The following is a 21316-nucleotide window of genomic DNA, read 5'->3' as shown; positions in this document are numbered from 1 at the left end:
TGTGTTTTTTTTTATAAAAACAGAAGGAATAAATTCGGGACCGGGAAAAAAAGTCCGACATAACAGAGTTAGACACAACGGCTTTCGACTGCAGTCATGAACTATTGAGTATTAAACACAGCGATTTACCTTTCGAGTACATGCCAGACTTGCCTCCCCCGACGCCCTCCCACAGTCGCCAGTACCTCCAGGCAAAGTATCCTAGGATTACCGCGGCAATGAGCGCCAGGCCAAACATTACTCCTAGACCGATGGCGGCTCCGTTGAAAACTATTTAAAACATCGAATTCACAATGTTCATCAAATAGTGTGTATTCTGTTTCAGAATTTCATTTTTTGTCAAATGTATCCCATGTTTTAGGATGACGAGCAAAACTAGTTTTCAAACTAAAAAGGTACCAACCGCTTATAACAAAATCATTGTTTAGCTGTTTAATAACACGAATAGATAATTGATTACAACACGAGTAAAGGTGTAAGTTGTGTTTTTTTCTCCCAACGAAAAGAAAACAAAAGTTGTCCACAAAGGAAAAAAACACTATATAATTTTACCACATGATGGCGGCACGCTGTCCCAGGAGCCATTACGGAGGCAGGTGCTGCTCGTTGCTCCTTCTAGCGTGTACCCGCTGGCACATGTGTATTCTGCTACAGAGAAGGAGCCGCTTGTCGTTACCTTGTACGACAGGCCTGTTCCAACCTGCAGCTGCTCACAGCGTACTGGAAAACAGGACTAGAACACTCAATTTTGAACAAACTGACATACCATGGTCATGATCCACGTCGAATATATCACAAGCACGCTTTATATTGAGATTAAGTGTTGATTCCGACAACATTGATTTGGGTTACAGTAAAGCTTAAAGCGCTCGTATTACAAAAAAAATGTGAACAGCAACAAGAAGAAATTGGTAAGCTTTATCCGTTACCGCATGTCGGAAGGTGGATATTCCATGATCCGTTAGAGCTACAGGTGACGTTTTGGCTGTCGGCGAGGGTAAACCACGGGTCACATAATACAACGGCTTGACTGATCACACCACTTGTCACTAAGGTCACGTTCATGTTACTCCCAAGGTGCAGTTCCTCACATTGAACTGTAAGGATAATGTTGAAAAAAACAATTGCTGAGTCTGTTTGCATTGAGTTAAACTTTTTTACTATGGCGAATTAAATAAGTTTTACTCAAGACCTGACAAGAGCCTATTTAAATATGTATCGTATACTTAACTACTGTCTGTACCGCTTGTAAAAATGAGACATACAGTTAAACAATTCAATGAACAGTGCCTAACTTATAAGAAATTGTTCAATCAGTACCACAAAAGGGATCCTCGTCAGTCCAAGCAGTACCGTCACTTTGGCAGACTCTCGTGGTTGGACCAGAGAGACTGTAGCCTGACTGACAGGAATACCTAGCCGTAAGACCATCTGCAGAGATGATTGTTTCCCCATTTTGCAGAGACGGCGGAGGTTCACAAACTGTAAAACATAAAATTCACAAATAAAAACGATAAGAAGTGAGTTTGTGTTAACTTAACAATTTCCTGATACAAATCTAATATTTCATTTTCGCCCAATGACAAATGTAACAAAATCAGCAATATAAACGTGTCATATACGGGCGAATACAACACATTAATGATATCATTATTATACAAAAAAATGTTAAACAGCCTACCACAATCAGGTACGTCGAAGTTCCAGGTTCCGTCAGCTCTGCAGTTAAGGGTTCCACTGCTGTCCAACACAAACCCTGCCGGACAGGTCACATTGGCAGAGGTCATCTCACCGTCTGTCATTATCGATACATCACCGACAGACGGGGGCGTCAATGTTTCACAAACCTCTGCAAAGGTGTTTGTATACATATAACTGAATGCAAACTGATAATTGCACCACTCGGTACGGAATTGCAGCGTTAAACGAACGCTTGAAAATCAGATTAGTGTTCTAACGAATATATATTTATCATTAACTATTAAACGTTACTATTATCAGTATTTTACAGTCCTTAGCTTAAAATTTCTCTGTAAAAACAAAAAATAGAAAAAACTAAGCCTACCACATGTAGGCTGACTGGCATTCCATGTGCCGTCGGAGCGACAGCTAATGATTGTCTTCCCGCTCATTGTGTAACCAGGATCGCATTTAAACTCGGCGTACGTTCGTTCACCGTCCGTAAACTGTATAACCTCAAGACCAGCCGTTGAAAACAATGTTCCACATATTACTGAAGCAATAAACATAGTATTATGAAACCAAAAATGATTAAACGTGTACGTGTAAACGTTTTCACGGACGAAATGAAGTCTACAAACCAAATCAACATTTTACCTTAATTAAATCTATATTACACGTCGTTAAATGACAGTATTACCACAAGAAGGCTGCTGCTGGACGGAGGAGCCAGATGTTGCAAGAATACATTCTTGAGAAGGAACACCCTGGAGGGAAAAACCGACATCGCAGGTGTATGATACTTGGGATCCGTCAGCTGACACCGTCATGTTGCCATTGGTGGGGGAAACAAACCGGTCACACTCTGGAAAAGTAAACAGCTAGCAATTATTGCTTCTTATTTCTATAAACCCTTTATTATAATAATAATAATAATAATAATAATAATAATAATAATAATAATAATAAGTAGTAGTAGTAGTAGTAGTAGTAGTAGTAGTAGTAGTAGTAGTAGTAGTACTAGTAGTAGTAGTAGTAGTACCATTATTATGATAATTAATAAGAATTCAAAAAAGGATAGCCTGAAGCTCACAACTGTCAATGTGGTTCTTTTAAAGTTAAGAAAGGTCGAAGTACATCTTTATGCATTAATTCATTGATAATATTAGAAAGAAGCAAAAAGTATTACCACACTTAGGTATGGATTTGTCCCATATTCCGGAGGAGTTACATTCCAATATTTCCGGGCCAGCCAAACTATATCCGTCCTCACATGAAAACGCAGCTGAAGTTAAACTCCCATTTGTGGTAATTGTAATATGACCGTTCAGGATCGTATCAATGGCAGAACATGCAACACACGTTGGCTCCGTAGCTGACCATGTTCCGTCCTCCCGACATGTCAGACGCTCGGTACCAGCCATCGTGTAATTGACGTCACACGAAAACGCGCCTTCGCTAATGGTACCAGTGCTGGTTACATTAACGCTTCCATGACTGTCCAGTGTGAGAGCAGGGCATTCCACTGGAATGTGTTATTTATACGTAATATTATTTATTTAATTTGATATACTTCTTCAATTCTATTAAAAAGTACTTTGATGTAACGTCGACTAAACATTCGTACTAAGTTCACATAGTGAATTCAGACTAAATTCTATTTTTTGGAGAGTACAAAAAAAACAACATTTCCAATATGCTTGATCAAACAGAGCCACTTACCGCAGTCAGGCAGACTTGCATTCCATGTACCATCCGGATTACAAACAAGCATGTCTTCTCCACGGGCAGATGTACCGACATCACATGCCACTTCAACGGACGTCACTGAGCCGTTCGTAACCAGGGTTATATCCCCGTTCGAAAGAGTGGTCAGTTCAGGGCAAGAAACTGCAGATTTTCATACTAGACTGTTACAATACTGTCTCATGCACTACTCGAATAAAGTTTTTCTAATTTCCGAATTTTGAGGTGTTTATTACAATTTAATTACATCCATTCATACATATCCATCCTTTTTAATAATAAATCGCATTGCAAAAAATGTCGTCTTAATTCAAATGTATGCAAAGCTTCTAAAATAGCTGATCCTAAGGAGTTTTGGAATAATTTAGGAAACTATATCTTGTCTAATGTTTATTGGTTGAACAAGCACATTCAATTACCCACCACAGCTTGGTTCTGTGCCAGTCCAGCCTGTCCCGTCGGTGTTGCAAGACCTAATTCCAGCGCCATTGAGCGTGAAGCCAGTGTCACAAGTGTATGTCACCGACATGCCGTCTGCCGACAATACCGCCGACCCATTGGATATCTGACCGGATGGGTTACATTCTGAAATTATAAATTCATCAGCATTATGTTTTAATTTTCACATTTAGGAGGTTTGACAAAGTGCACTTTATAAAGGATGCATTGGTAAAGGTAACAGCTTCTGTGCGCCAAACATCAGCGGATTTGGATGCGGAGGTGCGACGGGTATTCTTTTGGAAGGGGGCACACTTTCTTAGCCGCGCTTCCAAAGTGCGCACCCTCTCACGCCAAATTCGCAGATTCCTTTACATTTGAAGTTTAAACCTGCATGTGATCATTTTGACACTGATGTATCATCTTGTTTCCAAAATGAACAGAAGTCAACGGGAACCCTTTTTGGATTAAATAACTACATAAATCCTAACCGTCGCCTTTAGGTCACACATATCGCAAAATACGGTAGTCCGTATTCCACTCCAGTGCAATACGGCCGTATTCCACTCTTGTGACGTCATGTCATAACAAGTATCGTTGCGCGATGTTAAAATGATGTCATCAAACAAATTAGTTCGTCTTTAAAATGACATTTATTATGAAAACATGTGGCTTTTAAGTGCTCTAACCAGCAATGTATATAATAAAAGGGTTATTTGTGCTGCGTTTTGATCCGGCATGTCGTATTCGACTCTGGTGGATTTTTGCTGATTTTGATTTCCTTCGGTTCGTGAAATCCAAATCTGCAAAAAACCACTCAGAGTCGAAAACAACAACACAGTACTAATAACCCTATTTGATATGTATGTAAATGTTCATACTGCACAGAGGTTGATGGAAGTCCCAGAGTGCACTCAGACCGTCTTCTTCCTGGCATGCGAGGCTGGATCTGCCGTCAATGAAGTAACCGCTGGCACATGTGAACATTGCAACAGGGTTAGATCCATCCGTTGTAACGTTGACAAAGCCACTTGTTGGTGTATCCAAGGCAGGACAGGAAACTGTAACAAGACAACAAGAGCGGATGGTAATTTGACTGTTAGATGCAAACCACATAAAAAGTAAGTGTATATATTACAGTATATAGATTACACAGATTTTTTTCTTTCCGCTTTCCAAAACACTTTGCAAAACATCCTTTTTCTTTTCAATAATATATACCACATATTGGTTGCTGAAAGTCCCACGATCCATCGTCTCGGCATGTGAGATTAGCCGCTCCGTATAGGGCATGTGTCGTCTCGCAAGTGAAAACCGCTGTTGTTGTCGTCCCGGACGCCTGTAGCTCCACTGTGCCCCCAGATACGGTGCCTAATGTCGCACACGTAACTATTTAAATAAAAAAGTAAACTAATCAAATAAATCAAACTGATATTCAGAACAAAGTGTTTCTTACCCAATTAATATAGAAGCAAATAGTTAGTATGTTGATTATTCATTTGGAACTAGAGGAAAGCATAGCACTAATTTAAAAACAACTACATCTACAATCTAAAGTTGAAACAATAATAACACTGTGAACATTTGTAACACAACTTCGAAATATTATTATTTCAGTTACCGCATGTTGGAGGAGACGTGTTCCATGTTCCATCACTTCGACAAGTGGCGATACTTGCACCAACTAACGTAGCCCCAACCTCACATGAAAATGTCGCCGAAGTCACAGTTTCGTCGGAGGCCAATGCAATTGCTGCGGTAGTTGATAGCGGATCGCACAGAGCTGGCAAAATACAGCTTTGTATGAAACACATGAAGACATGATATATTCCTCTAAACTATGTTGATAGGCTACCGGAAATATAAACAAGATTGAACATGCAGTTTATATTAAACACAATATAATATTGATTTATTTGGCAAACTGTTTATATTATGATACAATCATGCCATTTATTATCTCGAGAAATATTTAAATCCATAGTTTACATACTGCAAGATGGAGGTGTATAGTCTGGGGTTGTTATTGCTGTAATGCAATCTATTGTAGTGTCTCCCGTCAGTGTGAAGCCTTCCCCACAAGTGTAACTAGCCTTAGTGCCGTCCGTGGAAATTGTCAAGTTCCCGTTCTGTGGTGAACTGAACACCTCACATTCTGTCAAAAAGACATGTATCAATGTAAGGGCTGACGAATGATACCGTTTCTTTGGCTCAGTATTGAAGATTTGTTAACATATTCATATCTACATAAAACTTCAGGGTTTATTATTGATGCGTTTTAAAATAATGATTTTTAAAACTATTTAAACACATTACCACAAGAGGGTGCATCATCCGACCACGTTCCGTCCGGACGACAGGTAATTGTCGACTGTCCAATCAGGGTGTAACCGCTGTCACAACTGAATGATACTTTCGCCTGGTTGTCTTCATTAAACGAATCCGAAAAGCCGTTCTTGGGGTCGTTAAGCGAGGAACAATACACTGACAAAGTAAGAAATAAATATCGTTACAGTTGACTGGAAAGCATATATAATTTTTTTTGATTGCTTACAATACTATTTTCAAATTAGGTTGTGGGTGGTTTCCAAAGTTTCATAAATTCGAATGTCTTTGATACTTTCTCTGACATAAAAAGACAGGAAATATAAAATACTGACCACACTGAGGAAGTCCGGTTGTCCATGTGCCGTCTGGCTGACAGGAAACGATGGCATTATCACTCAGAGTATGCCCCAACTCACATTCGATAGTGAGAGCTGTTTCAGTACCATTGGTGGTATAAGAAACGCTCCCGTTCACCATGTCTTCTAGTGGGTCACATGGTACTGAAAAAGTAGAATAAAGTAAGTGAGTCAACCAGACTGTCGTTTGGTAATATGAACAGATATACATTTAAAAGGAAACATCTAGTAGAAGAGAAGACCTTCTTGAGCGTTGTCTTTAGAAAAAAAATGCATGAACACAACAATTTCAATTTTATCGGAATTGTTCATTGCGAATATATAATGAAATCCTGGGTTTTTAAACACTGCATTACCACATGTAGGAGGATCAGATAGCTCCCACGTTCCATCTTCAAGACATCTGGACTCGCTGACGCCAGATGCTGAGTAGCCGACATCGCAGAAATACTGCACGTGTGTGACGGTACCATTCGTGCTTAATAATACATTACCCGAGTCTGGCGATGCCAGATCACCACATTTTACTGAAATGCAGATGTACACAAGTGACACATAAGCACATGCCGATTGGAAGACACGTTTTAAAGAAAAGAGTATTATTTAAATTACCACTTTGATTAAGACTTTTATTTCATGTACACCGTCTATTGCATTTGTACAAAAAAGATACCTACACAATACAGAAAAATACTTTCAAAGTATAAATAATGATTCTTACTACATGAAGGACTAGAGTCTGACCAGCCATCCCCGGAATCACTACATGTCCTGACGGTCATTCCAGAAAGTGTATACCCCTCAATACACGAGTACTCGAGCACACTGCCGTTTTCCCTTACCTGGTAAGCTCCGTTTGAAATGCTAGTTGGCATAACGCACTCTGTGAAAAAAATGGTGAGCTTTGGTGATGTTTCGAAAGCATAATAAAACAAATAAAAATGTAAAACAAACATATGATACACACTGTGTATTCAAAATAATTTGAACCAAGGCGGTATAACCTAACTTACTGCAAACAGGACTATCTTCACTCCATAGTCCAGACGTATTGCACAAAATTACATCAGCTCCCTCGAGATAATATCCAGACGCACACACAAATGCAGCTTCCATGGTTAATCCGTCAGTGCTTACGTCGACGCTGCCGCTTGCAGGATCAACAAGGCTTGGACATTGCACTACAAAAAAACGGTTTATCTTGCTACAGCAAACATAAAACTTAAATTTTACATTTCGACACATGCAGTAGGTGTTTGAGAAAATTGTCCAATTGCAATAAGGATTACTGGAAATGTATTAGAAATCCCTGTTTAAAATATTCCTTCGAACGCAAATGAAAAACTCAATACCACATGAGGGTGTCTGGAAATCCCAAGTCTGATCCGTACGACATGTCAGAATGGAGGATCCAAGAATGCTGTACCCAAGGTTACAACTAAAGCTGGCAATTGTAACACCGCCTCTATAAATCTGCTCTAACACTGCTCCCTCTGGTGCATAAAGGCCCGGGCATGACACTGCATGTGAAAAAAAATCTATTTCATTAATGGCTGACCTTCTTCATAAGGCTAAATTAAAAATATGTCTTGCCTTTTCCTTATGTTTTCTGGTCATGTACATGAGATGTGACTGCCATAGTAAATAATTAGAATGAAGTTAACCCACAATCAGATGATGAGAAGATCAACCTTATATAGCTAGTTTGAACTTACCATAAGAAGAGGGGCCATAAAAAGGAAGTGATCTTACCACAAGAAGGCGGGTCATTTGTCCATAAACCATCGCTACGGCACTGTGTACTAGATGACCCGACCAAAGTGTAACCGACATCACAAGTAAATTCCATGACGGTCGTCAACCCATCCGTACTGGCATTAGTAAATGCGTTGGTTGCTTGGAGCGTCGCACACCCCACTATAACAATAATTTATGTTCCAAGTAATAATAATACTCAAAGCATTTTTTCATCTTGCGTGTAATCATATAAAGGCCAGAAAAAACACGGAATCAACAGGGTTTCAGACCTGTTAAAATGAAAGGAAAACAACTTTTCTTATAACTTGTAGAAAAAGACATACCACAAGTCGGTGGGTCGTTGCCGGCAAGCTGAGCATCAACAGTTTCACAGACTTGTTGTGCCTCTCCACTGAGAGAGAATCCCTCTGCACAGGTATATGTGGCGCCTGTTCCGTTCTCCGAGATCGTCAGATCGCCGTTCAAGGGAGATTGGAATGATGTGCACACTAAACAATGTGTAACGTAGTAAGTAATGAGTACAGTAGAGAAAAGTAGTACTATGAACGAAACCATTTTAGATATCACATGGGAACTTTTCAGCGAATATATATATACATGTACATGTATATCAATGGTTTATACCGCATGTCGGGGTTGCTCCTTGCCATGACCCATCAGTCATGCAAATCAGATCTTCATCTCCAACCAAAGTATATTTATCCATACACGAAAAATTAACAGTCGTAGTTGTTCCGTTTGTAGTGATGACCCTGTCGGCGTTGTGGATACTTGCCAGCTCTAAGCACGGGACTGTAGTTCAATATTAAGTTTTAAGAAACTTGATAATAATAATAACTTTCCACGTGTTTAGTGCGAAAAGTAAGAAATGAATTGACACAAATGTACACAAAGAAACACTATTTTTAACTCAGGTACGACTTTGAAGAAAATATGTTTATGTTTTGTTTAAATATACATCAGAGCAATGAAATGCAGGCTATACAATACCACAAACTGGCGATTGATTTGACCACTGTCCATCTGACTGGCAAGACGAAAATGAAACACCGGCAAGTGTGAAGCCCACATCGCACCGATAGTCAACTATAGTATCAGTTCCGTTCGTACTCACGATATAACTTCCATTTGCCAAGGCGGCAATTTCAGGACAATACACTTAAACAAAGAATGGCAAAATAATAGATAAGCATTATAATATGAATGTATAACAATACATAAGATAATATCATATATATGTCTATACAAATACATTTTTGTCGTACCACAGGTTGGCACTTGCAGATCCCAAGAGCCATCGCTGAGACAGGTGGTGACGGATACTCCGGATACAGTGTTTCCTACATCGCAAGTGAAAGTCGCCAATGTCGCCTCACCATTAGTGGTAAAGTGGTATGTTCCGTTTTGAACAGAGCCCAATGGATCGCATGTAGCTAAAACAATTATAAAAATACTTTTGACAAGACATTATTACTTACAAACACATATAACTTCAAAAAGGAGAATACGTCTTATATTTCAAACCTTAAATCAATGTATTTGTTGAATGAAACATATGGCAAATATAATCACACATTTATCACAATATCATTGAATCATGAGGAAACATATTTCATACAACACTCCGGCTGTTCTCCCAGCCAGCCTGCCCCTGCGGTGTCACACATCTGTGAAGTATCGCCGAACATGGAGCTACCCACTTCACAACTGTAAGTCACCATTAGCCCATCCACAGATATGTTAAAACTTCCGAGGTTTAAAACGGGTGGTTCTTCACACTCTGAAATGTATATCATTACACCCATATATAACTTTTAACGTGTATGTTTAGCAAAAACAATACGAACGTTATATATTTGCTATTTAACTACAAGTAAAGAACATAACTCACTGCAAATAGGAGCCACGTCTGACCAAAATCCGTTGGTTTGGCAGGTAAGGCTGTTCGTTCCATCCAAATAGTAGCCAGCAGCACACATATACGTAGCCTTGGTGGTTGTACCATCCGTTTCTAAATCAACTGTACCACTGTATGGGTCGGTCAGGGTTGGGCAAGAAACTAATGAAAAAACAGAAGTGTATGACATCAACAAAGATGTACAGCACACACCATGGCTCAATATAATATCGAAACGTCCCTTTGAGATATGACGGACTAACTCACTTAAAAATTGATACCGAGAAATCAAAACTACTAACCACACAATCCAGGTTCGAGATTCCAAGATCCATCTGCTCGACATGTAAGATTCCTTGCACCATTCAAACTGTATCCAGTGTTACACAACACAGATACCCTAGTCACCGTACCATCCGTTGAGTAACTTAGCGTTCCGCCCGCCGGCTGCGTCAGAGGATTGCACGAAACTAGACAATAACACAATAACATTATAACATAAGCACATCATTGTCGTTATATACGTCATCATCCATTAATATCAAAGGTTCACAACGAAATTGAATTTTGAATAAAGCATGTTTACCATACATTTTCATCTGAGTATCGTATTGAATTACTTACCACACTCAGGAGCTTGGAAATCCCAGGATCCATCGCTCCGACAGGAAATATCTGAGTCTCCCTGTAGCGTGTATCCCTCACCGCATGTAAACCTTGCTATCGTTGTTACGCCGTCAGTAGAAATATTTACTGATCCACCGGAAACGAAGTCCAGTGTCGAGCAAGGTACTGTAATAAAGCTCAATGCAATTTATAATAACCACCCTAGAGAGCAATCGTTAGTATTTTACGCTGTTATATAAAACTATAATTCAAGTACAACAATGTTTTCTCACCACATGTTGGAGGTAGGCTTCCAGACAATAAGTCCTCGACACTGCCACACTGTTGCATCGTCTGTCCATTGAGCGCATATCCATCACCACAGGTGTACGTTGCAGTCGTGCCGTCAGCAGATATTTGAATGCCTCCATTTGTCGGCATTTGAAAGGACGAACATACTGCGAAAACGTGAAAATCACATTATGCAAGCTTGTTTAAGGCATTACAAATTAAGTAGTATGTAACTGTATTACTATTCGGTGAGTATGAAAGACATTTGGTAATATTTCTATGGAATGTCGGAAAAAATTTGTCAAGGTTAGACACACTGAGTTCTAGTGTTTCATGACCCAAAACTCCATAATGAAAAAAATTACACTTACGAACTAAACATTTAAAAAAGTGAGTAAATGTAACGTTCTATAGAAGAAAAATAAAATCGGTTGAACGTAACCACTATGTATTTGATTAAGTGACCACATCCGGTATGGACGTTCAAACGATGCGATGAAACTGCAAACGAAACAGTAAATCATGTATACCTAGCATGTTTGGAATGTTTTTATAATCAATAACCATTCAGATTTAAAACCTATAAAGATGAAAAGTAACCAATGGTCGGAGATGGTATAACCATGCTTTGATTCACGTTCATGTGCTAAAACACATGTAACACTGAGCAGTCACTTCCTAATTGATGTAATTTGCCATTGAAGATAAAAGAAAATATCTATCATTGTATAAATAAGATAGAGTATTAACTAGTAGCAAATGTAAGCATATGTGTTAAGTCATCATTTGTTCAATTGAGTTGTGTCATTTGGTTAATTTGGCATATGTCGTCGATGAATTTAGATTTTGGATTTTCCAGCGCGGTTTTACAAGTAACATCTTTCATTTTAGAATCTATCGTTCATGACTTTCACTGACAGAAGATGTTAGATTGAAACATAGATGTCAACCATTTATTTGAGTATGTGTTTACGAGTATGTATGTATAAGTAAGTGTAACTAGTTCAAGGAGCGATTTGACTTGTTTCCATAGTTACTGTATTTCCCGGCCGGTAACAATTGCCAGGTAAAGTATTGCTAATTAATAAACAAATATTAACCGTTAACGTACTTATAAAAGTAACGACATCCTTCTCTGGAATGAAATATATACTCAATCACTATTAGCAATATACGTTGACCTACCGCAAACAGGAATGTTGTCTGCCCACGAGCCGTCACTTGCACAATACAAAACTTCGTCTCCTACGAGTGTATAGTCGTCATCACAAGAGTATATCGCACTTGTTTCGAGTCCGTTTGAACGTATCGTAAAGTTACCGTTCTCAACAACAGCTGGTGGTAGGCATGTAACTAAAGAGGATTTAATTATAAAGCACATGTAATACAGCAAGAATATTCTACATAACAGCATAAATAACACCCCAATATCGTCTTCATTCATATCATATTGCAATCAAAAAATGTTCCAGTCTTAAAACAAACACTAAAGACGGTTTCAGTCTTGGTCAAACATTAAATTAATGATCACACCAGTTAATAAATTAATGAACAATCCTATTACCATTTTACTACATTTAAATAGTGTTGATAAATAAAGTGCACTCGTAAAACTACTCACCACAAAACGGTTGACTGGATGACCACACTCCAGAGTCAGAACACGAAAGAATAGCTGTTCCAACTAGGGTAAAACCGAGATCACATCTGTGCTCTCCCTTTGTCACAGTGCCATTGGAGCTCATGGATAGGCTCCCATTGTCTATTGTATTTAATTCAGGGCAGGACACTAAAACACAAACAAAGTTAATTTAAAAGTAAGAACATGTGTTTTCATAGAAAACGACTATTTGAGCGCTTAAATAATTCACAAAAGATTAACATCTTTGCAATCAACACAAGGAACAATAATTATTTCCAAACACAAAAATATGTACCACATATTGGTTGTTGAAGATCCCAAGAGCCGTCTGGTGAACAAGAGGCAACAGCATCACCAGCTAGAGTATGACCAACACTACATGTAAAGGTAGCTGACGTAGTTTCACCGTCCGTATTGAGATTGACTGAACCATTGGTTATGCTTGTAAGTAGATCGCAGACGACTACAAAAGAAACACGTAATTATTATTTCATCTCAAGTACATGCTGTAAATATATGGTTCTCGCGTCGTCAGAAAACATACCGCACTCCGGTTGTGTGTCTAGCCAGCCTGTTCCCTCGGAGTCACATATCTGGGACGTGTTTCCGACCAATGAGCTGCTAACATTACAACTGTAAGTAACAGTTTGTCCGTCACCGGAGATTGAGTAGGATCCGTTCTGTATTGCGGGTGGAGCTTCACATTCTGTCAAAAAGATCGTTAAAGTACACGTTAGGCCAAGAACGGTTAGAAATTCCTATCAGTACAGATAAGTGTATGTTTTTTCTTGATTAATAAAAACTTATTAAAGGTCATAAATATGTTTTGTGCTTGCAAGCATTTTATGGCAAATGACAAAAAACGGGACGAGTTACTCACTGCAAACAGGTGGTTGATCAGACCAAGTACCATCGGTCTGGCAAACTGTTTCACTTGATCCATCAAGATAGTACCCGGAGTTGCATGCATAGGCTGCCATGGTAACATAACCATTCGTCATAATGGAAAGCGTGCCACTGTCAGGGTTTTCAAAGCTTGGGCATTTCACTAAAATACGGAATTTTGAGTTTTAAAAATACAAGCAAAATTGACAATGTAATTTCAACGGATTACTAAAATTACCCATAGACATATGAATGGTTGAAATTGTTATTTTCTTTCTTGTTCATATTCAATTGCAAATAAAAAAGCTGACCACATGTTCCAGGCAGAATATTCCAAGACCCATCTGAGCGGCATGTAAGATACTGTGCACCATTCAACGTTGATCCAACGTCACATATTACAGTAACTGTTGAGACAGTCCCATCCGTGGAATAAATTAGAGAACCGCCAGATGGCTGAGCTAGAGAGCTGCAGGACACTAGAAAACAAGCAGGAAAATCAAACATTATTTTTTAAAGCTAACACTGTGTAATTTAACACAAGTTATTCGATACAACGATACAACGGGACCAGAATATAACTCAGTCATGTTTGAAGGTTAAACACAATGAAGAACACACGAAGGACCATAATATTAATACCACACCACAATACTTACCGCAATCTGGAGCCTGCAGGTCCCATGATCCATCACTCCGGCAGGTGATCTCCGAGTCTCCCTGTAACGTATACCCCTCTTCGCACGTAAACGTTGCTGTTGTCGTGACGCCGTCGGTGGAAATATTCACATTACCCCCAGAAACGTAATCCAGCGTTGAGCAAGTTACTTGAATATAAGAATTCACGTAGGCATTACCGATGTATTGAAAAGCTGATTTACAAGTTTTACGTTTGAAAAGTATTATGAAGTACATAAAAATATTTATAACGCAAACTGATGCACGCCGAATTAGTCTTACCCGAAGGTAAAATCAGGTAAACCAACCACGTTAAATGGAACAAAACAGTTTAAACATCCCGTATTTAGAATGTACTTAGGATGATGCAGGATTAATATTTTCTTTATTTTGAATTATCATCAAAAATCAAAAAGTATTACCACAAGAAGGAGATGAGTTTCCGGCCAGTACATCCTCAACACTTCCACATTGTTGGATCGCTACTCCGCTTAGCGTATACCCTTCGCCACATGTGTACGTTGCCGTAGTTCCGGCATCGGATATTTCAATGTCTCCGTTTGTCGGCGTGTGAAAGGCAGAACAAACTGTAAATAAAAATGTAACCCTGTTCCGTTTAATATAAAGCGTTCCCCATTGCAAATACAAAGGGATAAGCCCTGACGCCAAACATTGTACCGATGCAACATGATTATTAGATACGGAGACACAAATTGTACGTACATAATAACACAGGCATACCACACATGAAAATATATAAATAATTTTATGGTATTATCGCCATGGAACGGTTAATATTTTATACTATGTTACAGGTTGTGGTTTGATTAAATGCTTTTCTTGTAGATTCTATAACTTCCCTGGATTTTGTTTGTCAAGTCAACTAATACACGATTCGCAATGCTCTGTGGACGTTACTTCTTAAGAACGTTATAAACATGGAGAAAACAAAACATCCAAACTTAGTTATGACCGAATTGTATTATTATTTTCTCTATTATAATGACCTACCGCAAGTAGGCATGTTGACCGTCCATGAGCCATCATTTCCACAATACTGGACGTCGTCTCCAACGAGGGTATAGTCAGATTGACACGAATAGTTTGCGGTTGTCTGTTGCCCATCGGTACTTATCACAAAGTTACCGTTTTCCAAAATAGTTGGCTGCTGACATGCAACTACAACATAATACATTTTGTTAGAAGAAGCAGTTTAAAGAAATAAAAACAAAACGATTTACGGCTAACTTTTCCAAATAACACCAACAATTGTGCACACAATCATTTATTATTAACTTAGATTGCAATAACAGTCATGATTTTTTTCTGGTGCTCAAAATTAATCTTGCATTGAAACAAGTATATGTCCTAAATAGTCTTTCAAAATCAAAGCAACCATATCATTTTCAATAACAAATAATTGCATTCAATACTTCAAATGACATGCATATACTAGTAGCTACCTTTAAAAACAAAGAACAACTCACCACAAACCGGCTGACTAGATGATCAAGATCCAGATTCAGAGCACACAAGTGTGTCTGTCCCTACCAGTGTAAACCCAAGTTCACATGTGTGTTTCGCTAGCGTCAAAGTGCCATTGGAGCTCATCGTCATAGTCCCGTTGCCTATCACACTTAATCCAGAACAGGATACTGAAAGACGCGTTTATACAAATAGTGAAACTCAAACCTTGGAAAGTCACAACGTAATTAAAAACAACAACGTTTTACAGGTTAAATCCGAACTACTTTGCTTCATCAAATGTTGGCATGACTCACTGTCGTATAATTTCTAGAACATCTTGGGCTAAATTCAGAGTGAATATCAGTATGTTACCTTCCTACCAGAGCCTCCATTATTTTGACCCATTAATCTGATAAATTTAACGATTTAAAAAAAGTTATATCCTGCTAAAAATAAAACGCCGGGATACAGAAATACAGCGTGGAAATAGCCGAACAAGCAAGAACTCATACTCGGACCGCAATACAACTAATTTTATGATATCGTCGTCATTCTGCTAAACATAGAGAGCATTGAGACAAAAAAAATGGTTAAAACGATATGAATAGAAGTTGTTCTTTGGAGTCTGCGGTCTTAAGACTCCCTGCGCGCATGCGCAGTTAGTCTTAAAACTTAAACGTAAGAACGCTACTGTTTTTAGAGATCCTAAAAGGATTACTGACAAAATTGCATACATTCGGTGAGAACAGATAACACCACATATATTCAGATTATATATTCCAAACAATCATGTGTATTATACTTACCACACGATGGTTGCTGTATATCCCATGTGCCATCGGATTGACACGAAGCAACAGAAGCTCCTGCAAAAGTGTTCCCAACTTCACATGTAAATACAACCGACGTTGTTCGACCGTCCGTAGTGAGATTTATAAAACCATTTGCAAGGTTTGTCAGTGAATCACAGACGACTGCAAAATAAGCATTGTAAATTTCATTTTATCCAATGATTACTTGAAATAAATGCTCGATAAACATAACTTTTTCACACGTTCTCTCAACTTACAACACTCCGGTTGAGTGCCAAGCCAGCCTGCTCCCGCGGTGTCACACATCTGGGAGGTGTTGCCGACCAAAGCGCTGCCACTTTCACAACTGTAGGTGACAGTCTGTCCGTCGCTGGAGATTGTATAAGTGCCGTGTAATATTTGGGGCGGAGATTCACATTCTGAAATTATATTTAAAGTCGGTTAAGTGGTGTTAGGAAAATGTGCTCGCTGAATGGGTATAACCCGATGGTTATATGGAATGCATTTCTTGTAAGCTGGTGACCCTCAACGTCCAAGTTTCTGAATATGTGAATCATACATATTGTAATGATAGACATGGGTAGCTCATCTAGTGTGGAAAGATTGTGCAGTGTATTTGTTAGGAACAAGTCGACATGTTATCACGCATGACTGAGTACCGATCAGAAAAAAAATGTGATAGTGACTGACAGGCACGAATTTTTCACAAATACAGAACCTGGTGCAGTGAGTTGTCATATGTAAATAGCATAAGGTCGTGTGGCACAACTTTGTTGAGGACTGTCGTGGAAAAGTGGCACTGGATTTCTGACATTGTGAATGTTTGTATTGGTTTATAGTGATAATGATGGAGCATACTTTTGGGTTTTTGTATTGGAAATATAAATGTCTTCCCGTTATATTACTTTTAAATTAATAGATTGCGCAATTTCGCCTTAGCAAAAACATGCCTAAAAATCAAAGAGCGCATAATAAAGTGTATGTATTGGTTAGCAATCATGCATTTGAGTTCTTTCAACATGACTTATATGTGTTCAATGGTGAAAGATTTCCTACATGTGTATGACGTCTGAAATTGTACAGCAGTGTTTTATGGCAAACGAATCATATAAAACTACTGGTCAGTTTACTTACTGCAAACAGGGGGTTGGTCCGACCAGGAACCGTCGGTAAGGCAAACTATTTCACTGAGTCCATCCAAATCGTATCCAGATGCACAAACGTAATCTGCTACGGAAACAGATCCGTCCGTTGACATTGATAAAACGCCACTGCTAATGTCCTCAAGGTCAGGACATTTCACTGCAATTGTGAATTGTTGCAGAATAAACATTAAGCTATTTTAAGAGCGTTCATGTTAACTGTTGAAATGACAAATTCATTTAAGGTCCATTTTGAAATAAAAAAATAATAAAACAATTAAGTTTTCAGTAGAGACAATTATCATAACTAACTGACCACATGTCCCCGGCTGAAAATTCCATTAACCATCTGCACGGCAGGTAAGATTCTGTGCTCCAAGAAGGGTGTAACCGTTGTTACAGGTAATTCCGGCATTTGTGACTGCGCCGTCTGTCGTATATTGTAGAATACCTCCAGTAGGTTGAGCCAGAGCGAAACATGGTGCTGTAAAACAAAGCGCAAATGGTAATCACGTGTTAAACTAGATACATTTTCTTTTCGAATCCTATTTTAGGTTTTAGCGAAGCTTCGTGCATTTATTTCGGAAGAGTCTTCCTCATATGAACAGGGTGTTAAAACAAAGGTCTTAACAACAAGCCATATCATAAATAGATAAAAGTCGGTGATGCATTTTCCTATGATAAAAGTAATTGTAGTTCAACATTTATAGGGCCACAGGTATGTACTCACCGACGATGGTAATTTTGATTAAATCATTTATGTTTATGTTAGTTCCATTTTAATTCCTTACCGCATTCATGGGCCTGAAAGTCCCAAGATCCGTCATTTCTGCAGATGATGTCTGCTTCACCCGTTAGCGTGTACCCTTCCCCGCATGTAAAAGTAGCCGAGGTGGTTTCGCCGTCAGTTTCTAAGCTTACGCTTCCGCCAGATACGATGACAATGGTTGAACATGTGACTGAAGAAATATATTAAATACAATTAGAGCTAGAGAGACAAACACAGTAGTCGAAATCTCAGACATTAAACCCTGTTTAGTTGCGCATGGCAAGAGCCATTAGGTACGTAATAACTCAATGTCAAGAACGAACCAGGGTGTGGTTCAGGATGCCCTCTCTATAGTTAAGACTTTAAATACTTTTTCAGATTGATGTTTTCTTTAAATCTGACCGATGCACACCTATAAATTGGTATACTTTAAATTCAGTACAATTCCTGCACTCAGAGAGAGAAAAGTTTCATTAATATCTCAGAAATTTAATAATTTTTTTGTTCGACCATAACTTGGCTGTCTTCCGTTTTCATGCAACATGGGTTGCTTAGCATATTAACGGTGCTTATTATCAAAATGATTGAATTTTATTAGAATAACCTCAACATACCTCTTGTTTCTAAATTTATGGGGTCAAAACTGAAGGTTGTTATAAACATGTACTTCTGTTTTCTTAATGTTTTACGGTCAGTTGGTGTTTTACAATACCGCAGGTAGGTGCAGTTCTGTTCCATCCTGATCCGTCTGATTGGCAATACCGTAATCCATCTCCGTACAATGAGAAACCTTCCGAACAGCTATGCACAGCAGTGTCAAGGTTATCGCTGCTGTTGCCATATTCGACTGCACCGTTTACTGGGTTCGACGGTAAAATGCAGCCTGTATGAAAAGCTTACGATGTTAAAATTGACGCTTACCACTGAAGTTCATCAAATATATTTTATGTAATGGATGAGATGAGCCATTCTTAGAACAAACAACAGGATAACAATGTATGTAATACTGTTACGACCTAGCCCCGTGGTCCGTCGACGCTATCAACTGTCCCTTTTAGGGTGACCAAGTATTTGAAGCAATAAATGTTACGACATAGCCCCGTGGTCCGTCAACGCTATCAACTGTCCCTTTTAGGGTGACCAAGTATTTGAAGCAATAATTGTTACGACCTAGCCAAAATGACGACGCAATGAACGTTTTACGTTTTATTTTTGGAGCAAATAAATATATGCATCAAGACATCAAACATCAGATATAATACACGGTAGTAATCAGCGGCACCGTACACAGCAAAACGCGTTGGCTTATATGAACGTTGACACAGCACGTCGTAGTAAGACAGTAAAATATTATTATCAGTATAAAGTTGTTTACAAACTCAATATAAAATCAATGCCTGTTATTTTATTACTTGTAAGTAGTTTATATTTACTTATTTATTGTCTATTTAAATATTCAGGTTGATTTTAACCTTTTAAGAATAATATGCAGGCAGCTTGTTCAATGATCCAAATTCGACTGTCCTGAGACTGAAAATTCACGGCCTTATATACTCCTATGGTTAAATGACCCGAAAATCTCGGTCAAAAATGACCTGACCCAAATTGACCCGACCGAAAATGACCCAGAATCGGGTCAAATGACCCGATTGGCTGACAGCCATTGTAAAATATTCAAGATGGCGGACGAACTGTCATATGACCGTGAAGTTTCCGAAAAAGGATTTAAAGCATCACACTGGATTACAACAATAAATTATCAGTGCATTTCATGTGAATAATGGATTATTAACTAAGAGACATTATCACCTTGTGGAACGACATGATTCAAACGCTCAAGTAAGAATAACTTGTCAAGTTTTGAAATCTTGAAAGGTCAAAAACTATCTCAGGATTACCCAAGATTCAAAGGTAAAATGGCGGTGTACACGCTGAATTACAAAGAAAATATGTGAACTTTGTGAAATTCCCGACAAGAGTTATTACGTTTTGCTGTGTTAGTGCCATAAAACAACAGGTTTGAGATCAGTACATGTTATGCAAATAATGTTAAACCTGTACATCAATAATTTACTAAATAACTTGGTACTTATTAAATATTTTGCATGAACAATGCTTGAAAAAAATGGACTTTATCCAGGATAATATTACTAACAGCACTTAGTGACTATTAATGATCTTGGCATGATGGACACAGGGCTAGCCCGTCTGTAATATCAGGATGGCGCTAAGCACTGGCCTAAAATGCCAAGGTTTGAAAACTTCAAAATATCTTTCCATGAATAGACAAAGGTAAGTATGAATTACATATATTTTACATTAATAAAGATAAATACAGTATGGAGCGATGCCTGCCGGGGTTTATCAATACCCCCTCCAAATAGAGGCTAAGCTCCTGCTGCCTTTAATAACATTGAGATCAATAGTATGAGATATACATATGATAAACATTTTAACACTTTTGCACTTGACGTTAACAATAGAGATAAAAAAAACAAACTTAAATAACACTACAACTAGATGAACACTTTAACTGTTATTTCACTTATAAATGTCATTTCTATCGCGTTTTCTTGTGTTTACGGTCATCTTCTGTGGTAGACTTGCGCTTCATCACCACGCTTTTGACTTTCGGCTCCTCGGTGTTTTCTTCCTCCTCATCTTTAGCGACTGATCTGTATAGGTAGCGAACGTTCCTCTCAATGCGCTTCACCTCCTGCAGGGTCGCTTCTGCAGCTCTTTGTGACCCTACCACAGCTTTTATCCCCTCATCTATTGCTTGCGTTATACTCTTCATGCCGGCCTCAAATACGTTAGCCAG

General features: G+C 38.6%; 2 protein-coding genes and 3 long non-coding RNA genes across 5 annotated transcripts; all 5 read right to left on the bottom strand.

Moving 5' to 3' along the window:
* Positions 1-660: 660 nt before the first annotated feature.
* On the bottom strand, positions 661-1426 carry LOC128226606 (uncharacterized). The gene is made up of 3 exons (XR_008259703.1): positions 1321-1426; positions 930-1097; positions 661-720 (listed from the first exon to the last, which is right to left on the bottom strand). It is a non-coding gene; the product is annotated as an uncharacterized LOC128226606 (long non-coding RNA).
* A 2028-nt stretch (positions 1427-3454) lies between these two features.
* Positions 3455-4788, bottom strand: LOC128226627 (uncharacterized). The gene is made up of 3 exons (XR_008259708.1): positions 4746-4788; positions 3850-4011; positions 3455-3570 (listed from the first exon to the last, which is right to left on the bottom strand). It is a non-coding gene; the product is annotated as an uncharacterized LOC128226627 (long non-coding RNA).
* Positions 4789-5477: 689 nt separating this feature from the next.
* On the bottom strand, positions 5478-13093 carry LOC128225692 (sushi, von Willebrand factor type A, EGF and pentraxin domain-containing protein 1-like). The gene is made up of 17 exons (XM_052935601.1): positions 13038-13093; positions 12722-12889; positions 12286-12453; positions 11103-11267; positions 10828-10995; positions 10506-10673; positions 10198-10365; positions 9925-10086; positions 9572-9739; positions 8630-8794; positions 8301-8465; positions 7901-8068; positions 7562-7729; positions 6905-7075; positions 6525-6692; positions 5858-6019; positions 5478-5647 (listed from the first exon to the last, which is right to left on the bottom strand). The coding sequence occupies exons 2-17, from the start codon at positions 12843-12845 to the stop codon at positions 5478-5480; spliced, it is 2628 nt and encodes an 875-aa protein (XP_052791561.1). The 5' UTR covers positions 12846-12889; positions 13038-13093.
* A 29-nt stretch (positions 13094-13122) lies between these two features.
* Positions 13123-13694, bottom strand: LOC128227557 (uncharacterized). Its single transcript, XR_008259834.1, has 3 exons — positions 13623-13694; positions 13287-13448; positions 13123-13205 (listed from the first exon to the last, which is right to left on the bottom strand). It is a non-coding gene; the product is annotated as an uncharacterized LOC128227557 (long non-coding RNA).
* A 77-nt stretch (positions 13695-13771) lies between these two features.
* LOC128225691 (sushi, von Willebrand factor type A, EGF and pentraxin domain-containing protein 1-like) lies at positions 13772-19233 on the bottom strand. The gene is made up of 11 exons (XM_052935600.1): positions 19110-19233; positions 18518-18685; positions 18073-18210; positions 17719-17886; positions 16842-17003; positions 16579-16746; positions 15317-15484; positions 14728-14892; positions 14287-14454; positions 13992-14106; positions 13772-13790 (listed from the first exon to the last, which is right to left on the bottom strand). The coding sequence occupies exons 1-11, from the start codon at positions 19231-19233 to the stop codon at positions 13772-13774; spliced, it is 1563 nt and encodes a 520-aa protein (XP_052791560.1).
* Between the last annotated feature and the right edge of the window lie 2083 nt (positions 19234-21316).

Source organism: Mya arenaria, chromosome 3, assembly GCF_026914265.1.
Source record: "Mya arenaria isolate MELC-2E11 chromosome 3, ASM2691426v1".
In the NCBI taxonomy this organism is placed as follows: Eukaryota; Metazoa; Mollusca; class Bivalvia; order Myida; family Myidae; genus Mya; species Mya arenaria.
The sequence above is the reverse complement of the archived record's forward strand: the minus strand, read 5'-3'. Positions and strand labels throughout refer to the sequence as shown.